At 57.2% G+C, this 20,597-nt stretch overlaps 3 protein-coding genes across 16 annotated transcripts; 2 read left to right on the top strand and 1 right to left on the bottom strand.

Moving 5' to 3' along the window:
- Nucleotides 1–800: 800 nt before the first annotated feature.
- Nucleotides 801–4,218, top strand: PPM1N (protein phosphatase, Mg2+/Mn2+ dependent 1N (putative)). Of its 4 annotated transcripts, none has more exons than XM_058707804.1 (5): nucleotides 801–1,754; nucleotides 2,340–2,457; nucleotides 2,556–2,641; nucleotides 2,726–2,786; nucleotides 3,923–4,218. In XM_058707804.1, the coding sequence occupies exons 1-4, from the start codon at nucleotides 837–839 to the stop codon at nucleotides 2,741–2,743; spliced, it is 1,140 nt and encodes a 379-aa protein (XP_058563787.1). In that variant the 5' UTR covers nucleotides 801–836; the 3' UTR covers nucleotides 2,744–2,786; nucleotides 3,923–4,218. The 4 variants fall into 4 exon arrangements, 3 of the variants coding, with proteins under 3 accessions (XP_058563787.1, XP_058563786.1, XP_058563788.1); XM_058707803.1 differs by having other exon boundaries at nucleotides 2,536–2,641; XR_009256002.1 differs by having other exon boundaries at nucleotides 2,556–2,786; nucleotides 3,923–4,007.
- LOC131499670 (mycosin-5-like) lies at nucleotides 3,090–9,412 on the bottom strand. 8 transcript variants are annotated; one of them, XR_009256006.1, is made up of 4 exons: nucleotides 8,904–9,285; nucleotides 7,303–8,123; nucleotides 6,975–7,115; nucleotides 3,090–3,456 (listed from the first exon to the last, which is right to left on the bottom strand). XR_009256006.1 is itself a non-coding variant. In XM_058707812.1 (4 exons), exons 1-4 carry the CDS (start codon nucleotides 9,007–9,009, stop codon nucleotides 3,366–3,368), a joined length of 474 nt encoding a protein of 157 aa, XP_058563795.1. In that variant the 5' UTR covers nucleotides 9,010–9,298; the 3' UTR covers nucleotides 3,090–3,365. The 8 variants fall into 8 exon arrangements, 1 of the variants encoding a protein (XP_058563795.1); XM_058707812.1 differs by having other exon boundaries at nucleotides 7,988–8,123; nucleotides 8,904–9,298; XR_009256009.1 differs by lacking the exons at nucleotides 7,303–8,123; nucleotides 8,904–9,285 and adding an exon at nucleotides 9,309–9,412.
- Nucleotides 7,686–20,541, top strand: VASP (vasodilator stimulated phosphoprotein). Of its 4 annotated transcripts, none has more exons than XM_058707809.1 (13): nucleotides 7,686–7,825; nucleotides 14,586–14,757; nucleotides 14,852–15,017; nucleotides 16,289–16,382; nucleotides 16,862–16,911; nucleotides 17,036–17,277; nucleotides 17,456–17,553; nucleotides 18,127–18,178; nucleotides 18,339–18,372; nucleotides 18,601–18,646; nucleotides 18,802–18,892; nucleotides 19,485–19,542; nucleotides 19,664–20,541. In XM_058707809.1, exons 1-13 carry the CDS (start codon nucleotides 7,821–7,823, stop codon nucleotides 19,699–19,701), a joined length of 1,146 nt encoding a protein of 381 aa, XP_058563792.1. In that variant the 5' UTR covers nucleotides 7,686–7,820; the 3' UTR covers nucleotides 19,702–20,541. The 4 variants fall into 4 exon arrangements, with proteins under 4 accessions (XP_058563792.1, XP_058563790.1, XP_058563791.1 ...); XM_058707807.1 differs by having other exon boundaries at nucleotides 18,336–18,372; XM_058707808.1 differs by having other exon boundaries at nucleotides 17,453–17,553.
- Nucleotides 20,542–20,597: the final 56 nt, after the last annotated feature.

Genomic DNA, 20,597 nt, shown 5'->3' with positions numbered 1-20,597 from the left:
GGGAGTGGGAAAGGGGGCAGGAGAAACTACTCCGAAAGTTTGAGAAAAGGGGAGGGGCTCAGATATGGGTGGAGCTTAAATTAATTTAGAATGATGCAGGTAGTTGGGCGGGGTCAAAGACCCAGGAGGTAGAGGTGTGGCCTAGAGAAAATACATAACAACATGCAGGGTTGGGGACACGGCCCAGAAGGTAGGCGTAACCCACCGAGAGGAGGCCAGCTTTGGCTCACCACAAAGTAGCGGCTGAACCTGTAGTTAAGAGGCGGAGCTAGAACGGAGAAGATTAGGATGTCTGAGGCTGTGTGCTTGAATGGATGGACAGGAATTGGAAAAGAAGCAACTGAAGTCCCGGGGCAAGACCCAGAAGTGGAGGGGTCGAACTAAAAAAGAAAGGATTTAAAGATTTTTGAGGCTGGGGGCGGGACCACGGAAGTGGGCGGAGCTTAGAGGGAGCAAGGTTGGGGACCCGAAACCCAAAGTGGAAAATACTGATTCTAGAATTCGTTTCCCTGCAACACTGTTTACTTCTATGACTCAGTTTCCTCTTCACTAAATCGGAGAGGATGCAAAATCGTGGTAGCACGTGGTAAGTGCTAATTTTTTTTATGATTTTCCGTGACCCAGATCCCAACCTTCGCTTTGAAGGTGCAGGAGAGAGGACACCCAGGAGTCCAATCCCTTCTAGTAACTCGAGTGCAGGTCAAGGACATAGGAAGGAGATTTAGGTGGTTTAAAATCTCACAGTGGAGGGGATTAATGGAGTGGTGGCGGGGCGGGGGGGGGGGGCGAAGGGGGGCGGGTGCAGGGTGGAGGCTTCCTGATCCCAGGGCTGAAGGATGGCGGCCTTTGCCCGCCTGCTGGAATGTCTCCTTTGGTCAGCTCGCAAAGAACAGGAGGCAGAAGAGGAGGAGGAGGAGGGACGGAGGACTCACGACCGGCCTCGGTCGCTCCTGGACGCACCGCGATGCTTCCAGCGGCCACACGGGGGTGCGGCCGCGTCTTGGGGACTGCGCTTTGGGGCGAGCGCTGTGCAGGGCTGGCGCGCGCACATGGAGGACGCGCATTGCGCTTGGCTCGCTCTGCCCGGGCTACCCCCAGGCTGGGCTTTCTTCGCGGTCCTCGATGGCCACGGCGGGGCGCGAGCCGCCCTCTTCGGCGCGCGCCACCTGCCTGGCCACGTGTTTGAGGCGCTGGGCACCGCGCCCGACGAGCCCGAGGGAGTGCGCGGGGCGCTGCGTCGAGCCTTCCTGAACGCAGACGCACGCCTGCGTGCGCTCTGGCCTCGTGGCGAGCCGGGGGGCTCCACCGCCGTGGCGTTGCTCGTCTCCCCGCGTTTTCTGTACCTGGCGCACTGTGGTGACTCCCGAGCGATGCTGAGTCGCGCCGGCGCTGTGGCCTTCAGCACCGAGGACCATCGGCCTCTCCGGCCTCGGGAACGCGAGCGCATCCACAACGCGGGAGGCACCATCCGCCGCCGGCGCCTCGAAGGCTCTCTGGCGGTATCCCGGGCCCTGGGCGATTTTGCTTACAAAGAGGCTCCGGGAAGGCCCCCTGAGCTGCAGCTCGTTTCCGCGGAGCCTGAGGTGACCGCCCTGGCTCGCCAGGCTGAGGACGAGTTCATGCTATTGGCCTCTGACGGTGTGTGGGACGCGATGTCTGGCGCTGCCCTGGCGAGACTGGTGGCATCGCGCCTCTGCCTGGGCCTGGCCCCGGAACTTCTCTGCGCGCAGCTATTGGACACGTGTCTCTGCAAGGTCCTCGGGGCGGGGCTTGGAGTCATTGAGGGGAAGAAGTTAAAGGATCTAAGGAGAAGGGAGTTTTAGAGGCTTCCTCAACCAGAGTTTAGGACTCCACTAAAGGGAGTGGCCTGCCGGAGTGGGCAGGACCAAAATATGGAGAGGGTGGAGACTGAGGGCCGCCTTGAGTCAAGATGGGAGAGCAGTAACGCAGGATAGGTAAGTGGGAGGGACTTGAAAGAAAGGGCGTGGCCTTCTGGAACGGGACTGCCTAGGATTTAGGAGTTGGGTCCTGAAGTATGATTAGTGCCAGAAGGAAGAGCAGCTAGACCGCAGTGGGAGGAGCTTCGGAGAAGGGGCGTGGCCCTCTGATGGGGATTGGCTAGGACAGTGAGAGGGCGTGGTCTAGGTGATTGGTCCTGGGGAGAGGACTTGGGTTAGACTGGCAGGTGGGCAAGATTTGAGAGAAATGTGTCCAACCAGATTGGGCAAGAGGGCACTAGAACGCTGAGATTGTCGGGAGGCTCCGCTTCCAAGGGCGTGGAGGCGTGCTGGGGCATTCGACCGTGTCCCACCGGGCTCTCTTTCCTCCACTTTCCCCAGGGCAGCTTGGACAACATGACCTGCGTCCTGGTCTGCTTCCCCGGGGCCCCCAGGCCTTGTGAGGAGGCAATCAGGAAGGAGCTAGCGCTGGACGCAGCCCTGGGCCGCAGGGTCTCTGGTGAGCAGGCTCCAAAAGCATAGCGGGAGGGGTGGTCGGTAAGCAAGGACACTCCCATAATCCTTGCCTTCTTCTCAGAGCTGTATTCCTCTGCTCAGGAGCCCCCCAGCCTGAACACGGTTTTCAGGACTCTGGCCTCAGAGGACATCCCAGATTTACCTCCTGGGGGAGGGCTCTACTGCAAGTGAGTCGGGGTGCGGTGAGGTGGAATGGGGGGAGGGGTACTAGAAGGAGGATCCCCTCCTGAGGGTCTCTCTCTGCTCTCCAGGGTCGCTGTCATTGCTGAAGCTTATTCTCGGCTCTGCCAGGCCTCAGGAGGGCGCTGGCAGGTAAGCACCCTCTGTTGTTGAATGTTTCTCTTAGAAACATGTGACGCAGCACTCCTACCTTTAGTGTTGGGGAAATTGAGGCCAGAGGAGACAAGGGACTTGCCTCATATGTTAATAAATTCTCACTCCTGGCCCTGAAGCAATGTGCTAGACACGATGAGGCAGGGCACGGGCGGGGCGGGGTGGGGGTGGGGTGATGCAGAAGCAGAGAAGACTGCTCCTCCTCCCAACAAATGTGTCCCCTGCATTGCTCTGTAAAGCCCCATGCATCATCCCAAACACCACCCCCTTCATCCATAAGTGAGGCAGAAAAATTCGAGGAATGTTTATGACCAATCCCAAAGACTGGGTGTGCTGCAGAAACCACTGGGATGTCTCTGAGGATGGTCTGGGTCTCGGAGGAGAGAAGTGGTGAATTGGTCCCACGTAGCCTACAAGAATTTGAAGCTGTCCCAAGAGGTGGTGGGTGGAGCCACATAAACGAAGGCAGGGGTGGGGGGGGGTGAGAGTCACCACCTCAATGGGATGGAGGGACCTGGGGCTCAAGCCTGCAGTCCTTTGCACGGCGGCGAAGGCAGTTCAGGGAGAGGACTGTTGATAGTTTCCCAGCAGCAGAAGGATGTATTTGTCAGCATTGTTTGCGTTGTAATTGACAGAAGCCCAATTCCACCTGGGAATGCAAGACAGGGAACTTAATGGGTCAAGTAATTGAAGAGTTCGAGGCATGACTACATCCAGTTGTCAGATAACGTTATCAGGAACGATCTCTTAGTTTTATTTGCTCTGCGTGGACTTCCGCATGCGGTAGCAGAGTGGCAGCACTAGCCTCCTGGCCCAGGAGCCCAACATCCCCAGTGGAGGGAGCACCCCAGGTTCCCGGGAGCTGAGAACTCACTGGCCACACTGGACCACATGGCCGACCAGTCAGTGTGTCTCTGATTGGCCAGGCTGGGGTCACATGCCCACCCCAAGCGCCACAGGCTGAGGTCCACTTCACCCAAACCTGATGGATTGAGAGATGGGGAAAGGCAGTCCCTCAAAGGAAAACAAGAGCACGGCTTCCAGATCACAGGGGAGCAGACACAGAGACCCAAGAAAAGGTTCCTATTGGCCATTTCCCACCTTTTGTGTTACAGAAGGGCCCAAATGGGGCCAGAAAACCCACTGGCACCCATTCAAACTCTTCCTTGGACTTGGAGGCCTGACAGCTGTTGCCCTCTGGGGACCCTCTGCCACTTGGGGCCTCAAGGTCACTAAGGAAGAAAACTCCCCTTCCCCAGCTACACAGATCGGCGGAAGGAAGACAAACCGATGGAGGAACCCCAGAATGTTTATTTCCCCTTCTCCTACTTCCCTCTCGCAGAAAGTCTCATGAGAGGGGAAATTCCACTCACCATCTGAAAACAAAAAACAAAAATCAAACCACCCCAAATCCAATGTTTTTGAAGTATTTTCGGGCTGAATGGACCCTTAAGTGATCACGCAGTTCAGGGTGCTTGGGTGGCTCAGTTGGTTAAGTGTCGGACTTTTGATCTCAGCTCAGGTCATGATCCTGCAGTTCATGGGATCCGGCCCTGCATCGGGATCTATGTTGATAGCACAGAGCGTGCTCGGGATTCTCGCTCTCTCCCTCTCTCTCTCTCTCCCCTCTTCCCCTCCCCCACTTGCACGCACTCTTCTGTCTCTCTCAAAAAAATAATAATAAGTGGGGCGCCTGGGTGGCTCAGTCAGTTGAGCGTCCGACTTCGGCTCAGGTCATGATCTCATGGTCTGTGAGTTCGAGCCCCGCGTCGGGCTCCGTGCTGACAGTTCAGAGCCTGGATCTGCTTCGGATTCTGTGTCTTCCTCTCTCTCTCTGACCCTCCCCCGTTCATGCTCTGTCTCTCTCTGTCTCAAAAATAAAAATAAACGTTTAAAAAGTAATAATAAGGGGCGCCTGGGTGGCGCAGTCGGTTGAGCGTCCGACTTCAGCCAGGTCACGATCTCGCGGTCCGTGAGTTTGAGCCCCGCGTCAGGCTCTGGGCTGATGGCTCGGAGCCTGGAGCCTGTTTCCGATTCTGTGTCTCCCTCTCTCTGCACCTCCCCCGTTCATGCTCTGTCTCTCTCTGTCCCAAAAATAAAAAAAAAAAAAAAAAAAAAAAAAAAACGTTGAAAAAAAAAAATAAAAATAAAAAGTAATAATAAGGGGCGCCTGGGTGGCGCAGTCGGTTAAGCGTCCGACTTCAGCCAGGTCACGATCTCGCGGTCCGTGAGTTCGAGCCCCGCGTCAGGCTCTGGGCTGATGGCTCGGAGCCTGGAGCCTGTTTCCGATTCTGTGTCTCCCTCTCTCTCTGCCCCTCCCCCGTTCATGCTCTGTCTCTCTCTGTCCCAAAAATAAATAAAAAACGTTGAAAAAAAATTAAAAAAAAAATAAAATAAAAAGTAATAATAAGTAAATAAGTACACTTAAGAACAAAAAAGATCGCACAGTTCAATAACCTCTTCCTTTCCTATTTTTCATTTGTTTTAGGGGGAGATTGGGGAGAGTATTTATTATTAAATTTTAATTATATAACTCAGAATAAATTTCTCTTGTAGAAAACAACAACAACAACAACATTATTTGTCTTCTCATTTGGCAAATATGGATTGGGTACCTGCTGTGTGCAAGACCCGGCTCACAGCCATCACCCAGGCAGAACCGCTGAGATTCCCACCCCTGACGGACCCACCAACTAGTGTGTGGGAAGACAGCGAACAAGAGAATTGATATATCATCTCAGACACTGATAAGTGTCCCGAGGAAAATAAAACAGGGCAAGGTGATAAGATGTCTGGGGGAGGGGGGCTACTTTGGTTTTTCAATTTTTGAATGGGTCATAAGTTCACTTGGTTCAAAATTCACAGGGTACAAAATGGTATACAATGAAAAGTCTTTCTCGGTCCCCTACCCTACCCCATAGCCACTCAATTTTCCACCTGGGTTTTTAGACAGGGGGATCAGGGAAGATCTCTGAGAAGGGGGCAACTGAGCATGAGCAGAGACATGAAAGAGAACAGGCCAGCCATGCAAATATCCCAGGGAACAGTGTTCCGAGACAGAAGGAGTAGCCAGGGCAAAAGCCTAGAAACAGGATGGAACCTGGCATTTTCAAGATGAGGCATGTTATTTGCTATTTGGACCTCTATAGAAAAGTTTGCAGGCGGCACACAGAAGCGCTACCCCTCCCATTTCACAGATGGGAAAGCTGAGACTCAGGAGGAGAAAAAATTTGCCCTAGGTCACACAGAACGAGGGTTCCCATTCTGTTGGATCAATATGTGTTGAGCTGCTATTCTGGGCCTGGCTGGATTGAGTGAGGCAGAAACTGATCAAGTCCACCCCTGCCCCCAAAGAATTCGCAGCTTAGGAAACACAGTGGGAAATAATTATAACCTAGAGAAGGGAAGATTACTCAGTTCTTCAGAGATGAAATCTGAATCGCTTCTCGGCCTTTTGGCTAAGATCAAGTGCAGAGATGAAATCTGTCAGAGCATGGCCTCGAAGGATGAGGTGAAGGAGGTCAGCACAGCATCCGGGTAGAGAGGACCAGGCTAGCATAAAGGCTGGGAAGGCCGATTCCCTCATCTAGTCGGCTGGGCCCCGAGAATCGTTGGTTTTACACTCATACCTTGCACCCAAACACCACTGTGGGTTCTGAGGGCTCAGGCAAGACAAGACGGCTATGGACCACATTTATTCCTTACCTCCAGGCCTCAGTTTACCCATTTGTAACCGTTGAACCGATGATTTCCCAGGCATCCTGCCCACGCCTAAGGCACCTCACCCCGGCCAGGTGGCGCTCTACGGGAGGGGCGTGACCACTAGCGGCGTCACGTGGGGCGGGGCCTGCGGGACCTGCTGCGGAAGCCTGGGAGGGTGTCGGGGCTGAGCCCCAAGCCGGCGCGTGGGGGAGGGGGTTCCCAGAAGCTAGCACTAGGGTGGGTGCCCCTGCCTCCGCGCCCTCCGATTGCTGGATGATCCCGCCATCCTCTGCGGGCGAAACTGAGTCACGGCGGGGCGTGCGTGGGGAGGGGGTCAGGGGCTTTATCCACACAGGAACCGGGAGTCCTATCCCCACCCAGGTCCAGCGCCGCACCCCCCCCACCCCCACCCCGCTGCTGTGAGTCAGCGGCCGGCCGCGCCCCCTCGGCCCACTTCCTCCTCACCTTCCTGGGGCGGGCGGGGGGCGGTGAGAGGGATGGGGCCCTCCAGGCCCATCGCCCCCGTCTGTGCTGGGGAAGGGGTTCACCCCGCAGGAACCCTTCATAAATTGGCAGAGAAGGGAACTTTGGGAGTCTGAAGGTAGCCTTTAAGGGAGAAAATTTGAGTGAATCTAGGATTAACCAGATCGCTCCCCCCGCCCCCTCCATTAAGCAGAATGTGAAGAAATGGAGAAGTCGAAGGGGAGGGTGAGAAGAAATTGTGTCCCCATTAAGATCCTCCTAGGAATTTCCATCGTGGGAGAGAACGAGGGATCCAGGAAGGAACCCTTACCCTCCACCAAACTTCCCCCCGTAATTTGGGGGCGACCCTCGGCATGCATCCCCATGCAATAACGTTGGGGAAGAGGTAAACAGCGGAAGTCTAGGGTTCCGCGTTGCCCTTTTAAGCGCCCTTCACCCCCCCCAAACTGCCTTGAGGTGTCCGCGGCCCCTTTAAGGCGCAGGGCATTGTGGGTGCGGGGAGTGGAATTTTGGAACGAAATGTAGCGAAGAGAAGTACAGTAGTAAGAGTAACATTGTACCCGCCGCCGGCCGAGGGGGCGCGCCGGGGACGGGACGCCGCACCCCCTTTCTGCCGCAGGGACCCCCGACCAAACCTCCAGAGGGAGGAGGCGCCTGAGGACCCGGCCGGGTCCCGTCCACGTTCCCCCCAGGAAGCCGGACTCTATGGGGCGGGACCCTGGGGGAGACTGAGCAGAACCTGGAGCCAGCCCCGAACCCCTGAACCTTGAGCCAGGGGCGCCCCGGGAGCACCCACCCGTGGGTGCGCCGCCCGCCCGCTGAGCAGCCATGAGGTGAGCCTCGAACTGCCTCCAAACCCTTCCGCGCTCCGCGCGGGCTCCTCGCCCCGCCTTTGTCCCCCTCCCCCAGCTTGCTCCGGGCTGGAATTTGGGGACAGGGCACTGGGGGCCTCGGATTTGAGGCCGAGCCCCCTTGGACCAGTTCCAGTTACTGACCACTTCGCCGTGACTCCTAAGGCTCGGGGTGGTGCCGCTGAGGTTCTCCTGGGAGCCCTCAGATTTGGGGGCGCTCGGAGGACTCCCGAATTTCTTAAAGACTTTTTCAGAGAACCTCCAAGTTGGCAGATACTCCCTGCGTGGAGGCCAGGATTTAGGCAGGGCTCAGACCACCCCCCACAATCTCAACTGGGGCTCCAGAAGGGATTGGGGGGGGGACTGGTTTTGGGGGTCCCTGGAACCTGGAAGAGAGATTCGAGACGTAGACCTTGGTTTGAGGGGGGGGTCTCTCGTTACATGACTCTAGAAAAAGCCTTCTCAAGTGGGACCTCGCTTAACTTCGGGGGTGCTTCACCCCCCCCCCCGAATTTGGGGGGCCCTTATCCTCCTGTGGAGGTTGGTGCGGGCGAACCCACAGACCCAGGCGCAGCCTCGAGGGGTCTGGTTGGGACTCCCCACCCCCGCCGTTCCCCACCCACATTCAGCTCTAAGCAAGCTGTGCCTAGGACCGAGCCCGAGCGCTCCCCGCGGAGGGCGGCTCCCGGGTCCGGGGCCAGAAGGGCGGCCCCTCGCCCCCACCTGCGCGGTCCTGGGGAGGGAGGGGGCGCGGCAGCTGGGGGAAGAGGGGCCTTTGTCTTCCTGACTCACCTGTCGAGACAGCTGGTGTGGGGGGGCGGGCAAGGAGCGCAGTGGGCCGGCTGCTTTCCCCACCACCACGCGCCTCCCCCTGCTCTCACCACCGCCCCCCTTCCTGGCCATCCGGAGCTGTTGGGTTGGAGGGGGCACGCTGTGAAGCCTCAAGGTCACAGCCCTCTCCCCCTGGGACCCAGGCTTCCAAGACAGCTCCAGCTCTCTTCCCAGGAATTTAATCCTGGGGGTGGGGGGGGGCCCAAAGGACCTGGGGATTTTGTCTTACCTGGGCCTCCCTGAGAACTCCTGGGCTCACCTGAGGGCGGGGCCGGTGTGGGCTGGGGGACCGGAGTAGACCCTCCCCCCATTCTCCCCTCCCCCCGGCCCCCCATAATCTCTCCCTTGGGGCCTGAGCCTGACAATACTATCTCCCTTCCTCCACTCTCTCGGGGACTTCCTGCCCCCAAAGCCCCCGACTTCAGGGGGGAGGCCCCTGGGACGACTGGGGATTAACCCCCTGGTGCCCACGTCCTCCCACTTCCCTCACGTTCCCCATGCCCCTGCCCTCTGACATTACGAGTGGCATTCCTGTTGGTGACCGTTAGAGAGTCCCCTCCGCATGTGAAAGTGCTTGTAGGAAAATTTGGAGCAAGGGGGAAACCCACAGACACCCTCAAGGTCTCCTGCCTACCCCCACTGTAGCAACGTCTCTTCCAGGTCTGCCCTGGAGAGGGGGCTTCTTTCGGGAGCCAGGCTCTCTTCCCTCACCCTCTTCCCGGGGGGCTCTCCTCTCCCACTGCCCCCCCCAGCCCCGCCCCTTGCCCCCCCCCTCGCGTTTCCGGTCCCAGGCCCGTGGAAGGCGGATGGCGGATGTCCGAGTTAGTGCTGCCTCACTCACTGTGAGACCGTAAAAGGGCAGGAGCAGCGTCTGGGCCGGCCTCCCACCCCCCTCCCCCAGTCCCAGAGGCTTTGGTCCTCCCACAGGGTCCCCCCTACTGTTGGATGCGGCCAAACCTCCCACCTCCTGGGGGGTGGGGGCAGAAGTTGAACTAAAGCGTGTCCCACCTCCGGGGGGGGGGGGTGGTCTTCTCTGCTGATGGCCACACCCAACTTCCTGGGCCGTGCCCCCTCTCCCAGGACCGCTAGCATTCAAAAAGACCCATGCCTCTGCCTGAGGGCAGCTGGGGAAACTGAGGCTCATGGAGAGAAAGGCCTGGCCCCAGATCCATCAGAAATTGATAGGCAGGGTAGATGGAAGGGAGGGGACTGGGATCTTCTGATTTCTGTCTGGTTTGGCTGGGGAGAGTCTCGGGGGCAGTCGGAAGAGAGGATGTTAGAACGGAAAATTACGGGGCTCCTGGGTGGCTCAGTCGGTTGGGCATCCGACTTCGGCTCAGGTCAGGATCTCACAGTCTGAGTTCCAGCCCCCCGTCGGGCTCTGTGCTGACAGCTCAGAGCCTGGAGCCTGTTTCAGATTCTGTGTCTCTCTCTCTCTGCCCCTCCCCTGCTCATGCTCTGTCTCTGTCTCAAAAAAAAAAAAATAAAAAAAAAATTAAAAAAAATTAAAATTTTTTTAAAAAATGGAAAATTAAAAGATAGAGTTCTTTTTCTCCCAGTTTGACAAATATTTGTTGAGTGCTGTGTCGGAGACTCAGCTGGAATTCTGGGAAGGCGGAGAAAGGGGGCAGAGGTCTGAGAGTCTCGGGGCAGAAGGGACTCAAGTATTTGGGTCCATTTCTTTCTTCTTCCAGTTATGGTAATTATTATTACCATTAAAAAAAAATTTTTTTTTTTAAATAATGAGACCATTTGATCAGACATCTACTCCGTGCCAGGCACTGTATTATGACTGCCCCCCTCCATGGGAAAACCGAGGCACGGAGAGTTTAAGTAAATCACCTATTAAAGTCTGTGGAAGTAGGCAACTTTGGATTTGAACTCAAGGCCGTCTCAGGGCTTTTAATGCTCTTAAAAAAAAAAAAAAATACAAGTAACCTGATTTTGCTGTATGAACACTTAAGATAATGCAGAGAAGCAAAAAGAACCCTTTCTTCCTGTTCATTTATGGGAAACTGAGGCTTTTGGAGGAGGAGGGACTAGAATGAACCCACACAAGCCCACAGACCTGGTTCCTCATCCAGGATGGCTTCCAAGGTTTGTAGTTTGGAAAGGCGGTATGTGCCTGGGGGGACTGGATTCCAAGTTTTATGGTTTAAGGAGGCTGTGGGGTGAATCTTGAGGGGGGAATGAAGCAGGGGAGGGAAGGGCAAGCCTCTAATCTGGAAGGCTTGAGTAAACCAGAGTGACTATGCGTGATTGCCTTCAGTGACGGGGAGCCCTCTTCCTCCTGTTCTGACTCCCTTGTTCAGCCAGTACCAAGTCCCAGGTCCTGAGTTCTGGGCTTTTCTTATCTCTTTGAATCCTTACAGCAAACCCGGTGAGTTACGGTTTCCAGGGCTGGAAACCGCAACTCAGAGAGGTGAAGCCACATAGCACGGGGGTGACTTGAGCCCTTTGTCATCCACCACATGTTAGCACTTTCCAGAATGTAGGGACTTACAGGAAGGTATAGGTCCTGGGCTGGCTGGGATTTAAGGCTCTCTCGTGTCAAATCAAGGGTGTGAGACCCCGGGAGACTGGAGGAATCAGGCGGACCCCGTTTCAAACTCACTCCCTGCTGCCCGGGCTGTGGGATTTTCCATTCCAGCTTTTTTTTTTTTTTTTTTTGCCTGGTTTACAGTTTTATTTTTTGAACTTGAGTAACGAAGCAGCGTCTTATAGGTGACACCAGCCCAGGGTTGAAAAAGAAAAAAGAAATAAGCAATTCAAAAGGGTAAACCGTCCTAAACGTCCATTTCCTCCCATCCTTCCTCAGGCCCCCAGGGGCCCTCCGGCCGTGGTTAGTCTCCTGAGAAGCAGCCCCTGCCTATATCACCTCACCACCCTGTGTGCAGATGTATTTATATCCTGTCACCTTTTTTTTTTTAAACCTCTGATATGCACCTCTTTATACCTTGCCTCTTAAAAAAATTCAGCTTAGCTGTTTCCTCTTTAAATGAGACTAAGAACTTGGGTAGACTAGGGTACAGACAGGAGTCCCTCCGCTTAACTTGCCAAATGACCTGGGACAAGTGTCTTTACCCCTCTGTGCCCATAGTGCTTCATCTGTAAAACGGGTAAAGCACCAGAGCCCATGTCCCAAGGCTCATTGGGCAAATTGGGGCTCTGTACCTACAACAGTGTCTGGGACGCAGGCTAACCCATAAAGGTGGGCGCCTTCGTTAAGAGTTTTCCCTTTAACGATCAACACCTACTTGGTGAATTGGCAACTATTGCGCGTCCATTACGTGCCAGGTACATAGGTTGTGGGGACACAGCGGTGAACAGAGACGAAAAGAGTTGCTGTCCTGACAGTTTGGTAGGGGAGACAGGGATCTGTCAGGTAGGATCCCTGCTGAGAAACAGGGAACATGGGATGAGAGGGAGGAGTTTTTCCAGATGGAGTAGTTGAGGAGGGCTTCCCGGAAGAGGTGACATCTAAGGGGAGACCTGAAGGAGATGAGAACCCAGGATGAGGAAGTGCACAGGTCCGAGGCAGGAATGTGTCTGGCATGTTGAAGGAGGGCCCGACTGCGGGGCTGGAACAGAGCAGTGGGGCCGGAACAGCGAGCTTGAGGGAGGGAAGGGATGAGATCAGAGATGAACCCGGATCAGACAGGCCACAGAGAGAAGTTGGCTTTTATTCTGCGGGAGCCGCGGGAGCTTCCGAGAAGAGAAGGGCCACGACCCGACTTGTGTTTCAATAAGATCCTTCTGCTGTTCACGGGGACGCTGTGGCCTGGAGAGGGTCAACTCCCCGCTTCTCCAGCCGGGCCAGAGACTCAGCAGGGCAAGGCTGCTTGGGAGAGCAAAGTGCAGGCAGGGTGGAGTGGCAACCATAGCCCCGGGCGCCTGGCCAGAGTCTGCCCTGGGTGTGGGTGGCAGGTGTGGGCGAGGCCTTAACCCTGCTCTGCCAGGGGCAGCGGGAGCCAGAAACAGTCCCCGAGGCCGCACTTGTCTGGAAACAGCACCTGATATTTGGGTGGGGCCCACGCAGTCTCCCCGGTGGCTACGACCGCGGACTTGAGAGCCAGGTGGCGGGGGTTCAAGTCCTTGCTCCGCTGCTTACCAGCTGTGTGATCGTGGCCAAGTCACTCCACCTCTCTGGGCCTCCATTTATAGTCCTCACTTGCAAAATGAAGATAAAATAGTGCCCGTCTTGGAGGGCTGCCGTGGGCATAAAATGGGTGTCCCTTTGCAAAGGGCTTAGAGTGCCTGACCGGCTCTAGTGCCCGATGGGAGGGCGGCGCTGCGATTACAGAAACGTGCGAGGGGTAACGGGGGGTGGTGGGGGGGGGGCTCAGCTTCCTGGCCTAGGAACCGGGGCCTGGGCCTGCTGAGGGGCTTTCCCTGCCCTGTCTTTTACAACGTCAGCGTCACGCCCCAGCCCCCAGCCCTGGCAGAGGCAGAACCATTGCCAAGTATAATTTATCTCCCCGGAAACCCCTGACCACCAACTTCCTCTTTTCAGGAAAAAGTCTGCTGGGGGTGGGGTGGGGCGGGGTGGGGACCAGTGCTTCCCTCTGGTCTGTGTGTGACCTTGGGCAAGTCACTTCCCGTCTGGGAGCCTGAGTTCCCTCACTGGGGGAGGGGGCATGGAACCTCTCCAGGACTGATGGGGGCTCCGGGGAGATGTGGCCGTCTGACTCCCCAGGGGTGTCCGTTCAGGGTGCCGTGAAAGGGATGCTGACAGTTACTAAGCACTCAGTACGTGCCGGGCACTCTGCCAAGGGCTGTCTGTGCCCAGACTCGCTTACTCCTCCCACTGCCCCGGGAGGTGGGGACTGTCATTTCCCCAGTTTGCAGGCAAGGAAGATGAGTACCTGGGTGGGAAGGTGCTGGCCTGAGTCACATGGAGTAGGCGTCTCAGGGAGCATTTGAACCCACGTCTCTGAATATCAGATCCTGAACTCAGAACCGGTGTCCTGACTCCTCCCTGCCAAAGCTGAGTCAGATGTCACTTCCTCCAGGAAGTCCTCCCTAACCCCCAGGCCAGGGCGGGTGCTCCTTCTGAGCACCCCAAGCCTGGCCTTGGGCTGGCACTGTCCCTGGACAGGACTGTCTACTGCCCTAGAGGGTGGGGCCGGGGCTGTCTGGATCACTGCCCAAGACATAGGCTTGAGAGAACAGGGAGCGTCTGCTGATGGCGGCTGGTGCCCGGGGGCCGGATGGATGGGGCGGAAGAGCCTGGGATCTAGCGTCCATGTTCCGCCCACTGCAGACCTCACCCTTCCCCTCCCTGAGCCTCCGCTTCCTCCCCTGACCTGAGCCCGGGGAGTGAGGGCTGTGGGGGAGGGGGCGTGGTCAAGCACCCTGGCAGAGACAGGGAAACCGAGTCTGAGAGCACCGGGCGGGGGGCTGGTCCCCGGTGCTGCATAGAGCTCCTGCCGGGTCCCCCTTGTCCTGCTTCTCCTGAGCTCCCGTGTCCACCTCTTACCCGCTCCCCTGAATCTCCGTCCGTCTGTCTCGGACTGTCTGCCTGTCTCTCCTCACTCACTAGGTGCTTGTCTGTCTCTTTCCCCAGCCCCTGTCTTCCCATTTGTTCCCTCCGCCTGTCTCTCTGTCTCTGGCTCTCCCTCCCTCACCCGTCTCCCCACATCCGTCAGTACATTTGTCTCTTGCCGTCTATCCGTCTGACTCTTCCTCTCCCTCACATTCCCAGTTGGCCTCTTTGTCTGTCTCCCTTCCACTCAGTCTGTCTCTGTCCCACCTGTCTGCTTCTCTCTCTCAGTCTCTGCCTCGGTCTCCCTGCAGGCCTGTCTCCCCCTCATCTCCCCGGGAGACCCAGATGGAGGTGACCAGCCCATGGAGGGTGGGGCCCGTGCTCGGCTGTGCTAACCTGCCCTTCTCCTTCCCCCCCACCCCGCAGTGAGACCGTGATCTGCTCCAGCTGGGCCACCGTGATGCTTTACGATGACATCAACAAGCGATGGGTGCCGGCAGGCACGGGCCCCCAGGCTTTCAGCCGCGTCCAGATCTACCACAACCCCACGGCCAATTCCTTCCGGGTTGTCGGCTGGAAGATGCAGCCAGACCAGCAGGTGAAGCCTCCGCCTCCCTCTCCCTCTTCCTGTGCGGGCTCTGCCCCCCACCGCTGCCCCCAGCATCCTCACCCGCCTTTCCCCTCCTGCCAAGGTGGTCATCAACTGTGCCATCGTCCGGGGTATCAAGTATAACCAGGCCACCCCCAGCTTCCACCAGTGGCGCGACGCCCGCCAGGTCTGGGGCCTCAACTTCGGGAGCAAGGAGGACGCAGCACAGTTCGCCGCGGGCATGGCCAGCGCCCTAGAGGCATTGGAAGGTTCGAAACTGGGCAGAGGGGACTGCTGAGCCCTGCCGCTTTACCGCTCTCAAATTAGCCCCATTTTTTAAATGTTTATTTATTTATTGTTGAGAGGGCGAGCGCGCCCAAGCCGGGGAGGGGCAGAGAGAGAGAGGGAGGCACAGAATCGGAAGCAGGCGCCAGGCTCCGAACTGTCCACACAGAGCCCCACCCGGGGCTCGAACCCACACACCGTGAGATCACGCCCTGCGCTGAAGTCAGATGCCCAACCGACTGAGCCCCCCAGGCGCCCCAAATTAGCCCCATTCTCATTCATTGCTAACTCACCGCTACCGTGGAGATTCCACGGTGAGGATTTTGCACGGGCCCCTCTGTGCCCCACGTGCACCCATGTGTAAAACGCGGGACTCCCAGGTGACCGCCTCCCCGATCAAGACGGAGATACTTCCAGGCCCCAGAAGGCTCCCTGTGCCCTTTCACTAGGTGCCCATTGTAGTGATACGTCATCGGTTAGTTTTCTGGCATCGCTATGAAGAAAAAGACCTCTGATCAGTGTGAAACGTGGACCTGCCCTCCCCCCCCCCCGCCCCCGCCCCGGGTGTGTAGGTAGAGGCGGGTTCCAGTTCAGGTGAGCTGGGGTGGGGCCTGCGCCCCTGCATTTGTAGTAAGCGCCCCGGTGAATATGGGGCTGCCAGTGCACAGACAATACACTGAGGAGCAGGGCTTGAGGAGACTGGCGTCCGGGGCGGCCACCGTAGCACTTCAGATACCCCGATGGCAGAGGGGTTCGCTTCCCGGGGCAACCTCAGTGCCAGCGGGGGAAGGGCTTGCCCGTCTGGGGGCACAGAAAAAGATGGTGGGTGATTCAGGTTGTGGGAACCAGAGGCTTGGAGGCGGGTGAGGAAGAGGCTCTCGACCTTTCTGGGAAAGGCATTCTTGGGCTGGGGTCTGAGTGGCGGTGACGGTGGTTAAAAACCTGGACGCCGGAATCAGCCCGAATTGGCGGCGTTCGTGCAAACTCTGGTCCGCAAGACACGGGGTAGGTGATGGCCCCATGGGCATCGCTGCCCTCGCTGGGCATCATCACGGCACCCGGCTCGAACCAGTTCTGTCAAGGGAGGCTGGTGGGGGGACCTTCAACCCACACCCCAGCCCGAGGGTCGGGGTCCTGGAGGAAGAAGGAAGCGAGAGCCTCCGGGCGAGATTCCTGGGAGAGCTGAGCGAGAGAGCTGCTGGGTGGGGCCGAGTTCCAGGGTTGACTCACCACCCTTTCCACTCTCACCTTCCAGGAGGGGGGCCTCCACCACCGCCACCACCAGCAGCACCTTCCACCTGGTCTGTCCAGAACGGTCCTGCCCCAGAGGAGGTGGAACAGCAGAAAAGGTGGGGCCAGCCCCTGGGTGGGGAACCTTACCACCACCAGCGTTCTAGGATGTTCCAGAACCCCTGACTCCCAGAGTCCGGCACTCTCCCACTTTGTTTCCCCAATGTTCCTACTCCCAGGGGGCTAAGAATGAAGGGCTTTCAGAAAACCCCACCTCCTGGAGAGTTTGAGAAGTTCCCACACCCAGGGTTGCGGCACCTTCTGACCCCGTCAAATCCTGGTCCCCACATTCCCAGAGTCCACAAGTCGGTTGTTTTAAAAGATCTTGGGCATTTTGTGATTCAAACGTTCTTGACGGTCTGATGACTAGAAGCCTCACATCTCAGTCTCCCTGTCCCTGCCCTTCCCCCCAACTCTTTCCTGGGCCCCCGGGGGAGGAAGGCAGTCAGCCCCCTCTGGAGACCTGAGAGAGAAGCCGGGAGATTGCTGGCCATCCTCGGGGACCCCAAGTGATAGCAGCTCTGTCGCCCCTTCTCAGGCAGCCCCCGGGCCCGCCGGAGCACATGGAGCGCCGGGTCTCCAATGCAGGTGAGTGCTTGGTGGTGGCCTTGGGGGGATGTGGAGGCGGGACTCCCCAGAGGAGGGGGTGGGCCAGCTGGACAGCGAGGGGCGAGGCTTCTCTCTTAGCACCCTCTTTCTCTGTTTCTTTCAGGAGGCCCACCTGCTCCTCCAGCTGGGGGGCCGCCCCCCCCTCCAGGGCCTCCCCCTCCTCCGGGTCCCCCCCCACCTCCTGGGGTGTCCCCCTCAGGGGTCTCGGCCGCAGGGCACGGAGCAGGGGGAGGCCCGCCCCCTGCGCCCCCTCTCCCCACAGCACAAGGCCCCAGTGGCGGCGGAACTGGGGCCCCCGGCCTTGCGGCCGCCATTGCCGGAGCCAAACTCAGGAAAGTCAGCAAGGTGAGGGGGCCAGGTCCCGCAGGATGTGGGGTGACGGGGCCCTGATGGGATAATGGAATGAGGCCAGAGTTGCCCAGGGGAGGGGGGGTGGGGGGGTGTCACAGGAGGGCTGCGGGGGGGGGGGGGTGGCAAGAGACCTGCGCATAAAGCCCCCTCCTCTTTGTAATTTCTCCAGCAGGAGGAGGCCTCAGCGGGGCCCTCAGCCCCCAAAGCAGACAGCGGCCGGAGCACGGGCGGGGGGCTGATGGAAGAAATGAACGCCATGCTGGCCCGGAGGTGAGCCTGAGCTGGAGCCTGGAGCAGTCAGTGCCTTGGAAAGCTCTGGGAAGGCGTCCCGAGACCAGCAGTCATCACCTGGAGATTCCAGTTCAGTAGGGCCGGGTTGGGGGAGGGCTCAGATTCCCAATGCGTTTGTTTCTGTGGGTGAAAGTTCCCTCTTTGACAGCCAGGTTTGGGATCTCATGCTGGAGATTCCATTCTCCTGAGATGGCTGAGGTTTGCAACCACCCAGGTAGCCTCTAGAATGTTCTAAAACCCAGAATTCTAGGACCTCAGGAGGTCTCCCCTTAGGAGATCCTGCCTGGGCATCTTGGACGCTCAGATTCCTAGAATCCCAAGCAGCGGAAGACAGAAGCCCTCCACCCTTAGCGCATTGTGCTTCCCGATGGGAGCAGTGTAAGGCCCGCACCCCAGCTGGAGAGCAGCGCTCTCTTTAACTTCTAAAACTCAAGTTTTAGAGAATCCCAGAACTCTACGCCTTAGAATCCACCTTTCTAGAACTCTGGTTGAGAACTACCGAGTGGCTGAGGGAGGGCTGAAGCCATCTGTTTTTGCCTGTCCCTCCTGCAGAAGGAAAGCCACACAAGTTGGGGAGAAACCCCCCAAGGATGAATCTGCCAATGTGAGTTAGGGGCTCTTCCTGCCACGTGCACCTTAGGCTGTACCATTCGGGTAGGGATACTGGGGAGGGCGGTGGGGGTGTGCTAGGAATGGGCGGGGTTTGAAGCTGGAGGAGGAGAACGAGCCGCGCGTCTCATGACAGTTTTATTTCCCACCAGCAGGAGGAGCCAGAGGCTAGAGTCCCAGCCCAGAGTGGTGAGTGAGCCGGTCCGGCCACAGGAGCTACGGGTCAGGATGCCCTGTTCTCACCCGCAACGCCCCTCCCGCCCCCTCCCCTCCATGGGGGAGTCTGTGCCAACACTGCTGGGGATCGTGGTCTCCGGAGACGGTTCTTTGAACAGGGGGCTGATGAAGCTAGGGGGTGGAGATTGAGGCAGGACCTTCCTTGCCCCTGATCTTCCCGATTCATTGTCTTTCCCCCAGAATCTGTGCGGAGACCCTGGGAAAAGAACAGCACAACCTTGCCAAGGTGGGCCATCAATGCTGGGGCCCCATCCCCCCGTAAAGAGTCGGATTTGCCCACTTTGTAGGAAGGAACACCATGTGACCCTTGCAAGGGGAAGCAGGGGAGACGGACCCTCTCTCTAACCTCATTTCTATTCCCAACCACACCTACTCGCCTAGGATGAAGTCTTCGTCTTCCGTGACCACTTCCGAGGCCCACCCCTCTACGCCCAGCTCCAGTGATGAGTCAGACCTGGAGAGAGTGAAACAGGTAGCTCAGGGGAGGGGCCAGGGGTGAGAATCGGGGGCTAGAAAGGGGCCACGGGAAGACAAGGAGATCTGGGTCCAAACGCTGCCGCTGGCCTGCCCTGTGATTCCATGATAAAGCCTCTGAAACCTCCGTTTTCCAACCCGAGACACGGAGGGATTCAATCGGGTCGGGAGGACACCGAAACCACAGCCGCCTCTGCCAGTGCCCGGACAGACCTTACTAATCTATCACTGCGCTCCTTCCTGAGGAGTACCCAGAGCCCTTTCCCGCACACCAGCCCCAGCCATCCATCACCAACTGGAATTGGCAGGAGACTGGAATGTATTTGCCAACCCCGGTACTGGATGTTCTCCAGTACTTTTCATCTGGCTCCAAGGATCCAGAATTTTCCCCTAGAATTCTCCAGTCACTCTGTGGCTTTATCAGTGATGTCATGTCATTGTGTGTGGGGGGGTGGTGTGTGTGTGTGTGTGTGTGTGTGTGTGTGGTCCTTGAACCTTATTCCTCTGGCCCTTCAGTCATTAAGAAAGGGAGGATTCATTTCTACAAGTCCAGGTACCCTTCCTGACTGGTTACACCCCATTATTTCCAGGAGCTTCTGGAAGAGGTGAGGAAGGAACTGCAGAAAGTGAAAGAGGAAATCATTGAAGGTGAGGCGGTTTTTTAAATTTTAAATGTCTATTTTGGAGGCATCCCTTGCAGAGAGCCCTGTTCTGGAAGGGAAGGGGGAAGAGGCTCCGCCCCTGACCTCTGCCCCTTGTTTCCTTCCAGCATTTGTCCAGGAGCTGAGGAAGCGGGGTTCCCCCTGACCACAGGGCTCCCGAAAATCCCGTATGTCCTTTCTGCACACCCCGCCTGTCACCCTGCTTTCCCTGCCTCAACTTGACTTGGAATTGGCTGAAGACTACACAGGAATGCGTTGTCCCCGCTCCCCATCCTACTTGGAAAATTCCAAGGGGGTGTGGCTTCCTTGGCACCGTGCCCACACCCATACTGGCTGCTGATTGGCTGGGGAGGCCCCCACCCTTTGCTCCCTTTGGTCCTTCCCCTCTCCTTGGGGCTGGTTCCTCCGCTGGGGATGTACCAATGAACCCCACGGTAAGGGGGGAGGAAGGAGGGAATTTCACATTCCCTTGTTCTAGATTCACTTTAACGCTTAATGCCTTCGAATTTTTGTTTTTTTAAGAAAAAAAATATATATATATTTAGGTTTTTTGGGGGGGAAAGGGAAATTTTTTTTTTCTCTTTGGTTTTGATAAAATGGGGTATGGGGAGTTTTTAAATGCTGTGCCCCAGGCTTGTCCCATTTGGGGCAGCTATTTAAGGGGGGGGGGTGTCCCACCAGGCTGGGGGCACCTCCACCCCCCACCCCAGGGAACTCCCTTCCCTTTGGCTCCTTCCCCTTTTCTATGAGGAATTAAGATGCTGTAACTTTTTGGAACCTCAGTTTTGTTTGTTTTTTTTGTTTTGTTTTGTTTTGTTTTTTTATTTGGGTAGGTTTTGGGGGCCAGGCCACTTTTACCCCCTGGGGAAAATAAAAGGAGGGAGAAAGGAAAAGGGGAGGAAACCTCCCCTCTCCCACCTTCACCTTTAGCTTCTTGAAAAATTGGCCCCTACGGAATAAATCTGCCAGTTTTTATAAATGCTAAGGTTTCTGGAGTGATTTGAAGGGCCGCTCTGATGAAGACGGGGATGTGCCCCTCCC

The sequence above is a fragment of the Neofelis nebulosa genome, chromosome 17, assembly GCF_028018385.1.
Source record: "Neofelis nebulosa isolate mNeoNeb1 chromosome 17, mNeoNeb1.pri, whole genome shotgun sequence".
NCBI classification, from domain to species: domain Eukaryota; kingdom Metazoa; phylum Chordata; class Mammalia; order Carnivora; family Felidae; genus Neofelis; species Neofelis nebulosa.
Note: the sequence above shows the minus strand (reverse complement) of the source record. Positions and strands in the feature narration are given on the sequence as shown.

Coding starts and splice junctions, on each gene's coding strand:
- VASP (XM_058707806.1), top strand. Junction 15,018..16,288: donor CGCCCTAGAGGCATTGGAAG/GTTCGAAACTGG, acceptor CTCACCTTCCAG/GAGGGGGGCCTCCACCACCG. Junction 19,543..19,663: donor GAAAGAGGAAATCATTGAAG/GTGAGGCGGTTT, acceptor GTTTCCTTCCAG/CATTTGTCCAGGAGCTGAGG.
- LOC131499670 (XM_058707812.1), bottom strand. CDS start 9,009: ATGGGGGGCCGGGGGGAGGGGAGAATGGGGGGAGGGTCTACTCCGGTC. Junction 8,124..8,903: donor GAGTTCTCAGGGAGGCCCAG/GTAAGACAAAAT, acceptor GCCTCCACGCAG/GGAGTATCTGCCAACTTGGA. Junction 7,116..7,987: donor TTAGGAGTCACGGCGAAGTG/GTCAGTAACTGG, acceptor TCTCCCTTAAAG/GCTACCTTCAGACTCCCAAA.
- PPM1N (XM_058707803.1), top strand. CDS start 837: ATGGCGGCCTTTGCCCGCCTGCTGGAATGTCTCCTTTGGTCAGCTCGC. Junction 1,755..2,339: donor TGGACACGTGTCTCTGCAAG/GTCCTCGGGGCG, acceptor CACTTTCCCCAG/GGCAGCTTGGACAACATGAC. Junction 2,642..2,725: donor GGGGGAGGGCTCTACTGCAA/GTGAGTCGGGGT, acceptor TCTGCTCTCCAG/GGTCGCTGTCATTGCTGAAG.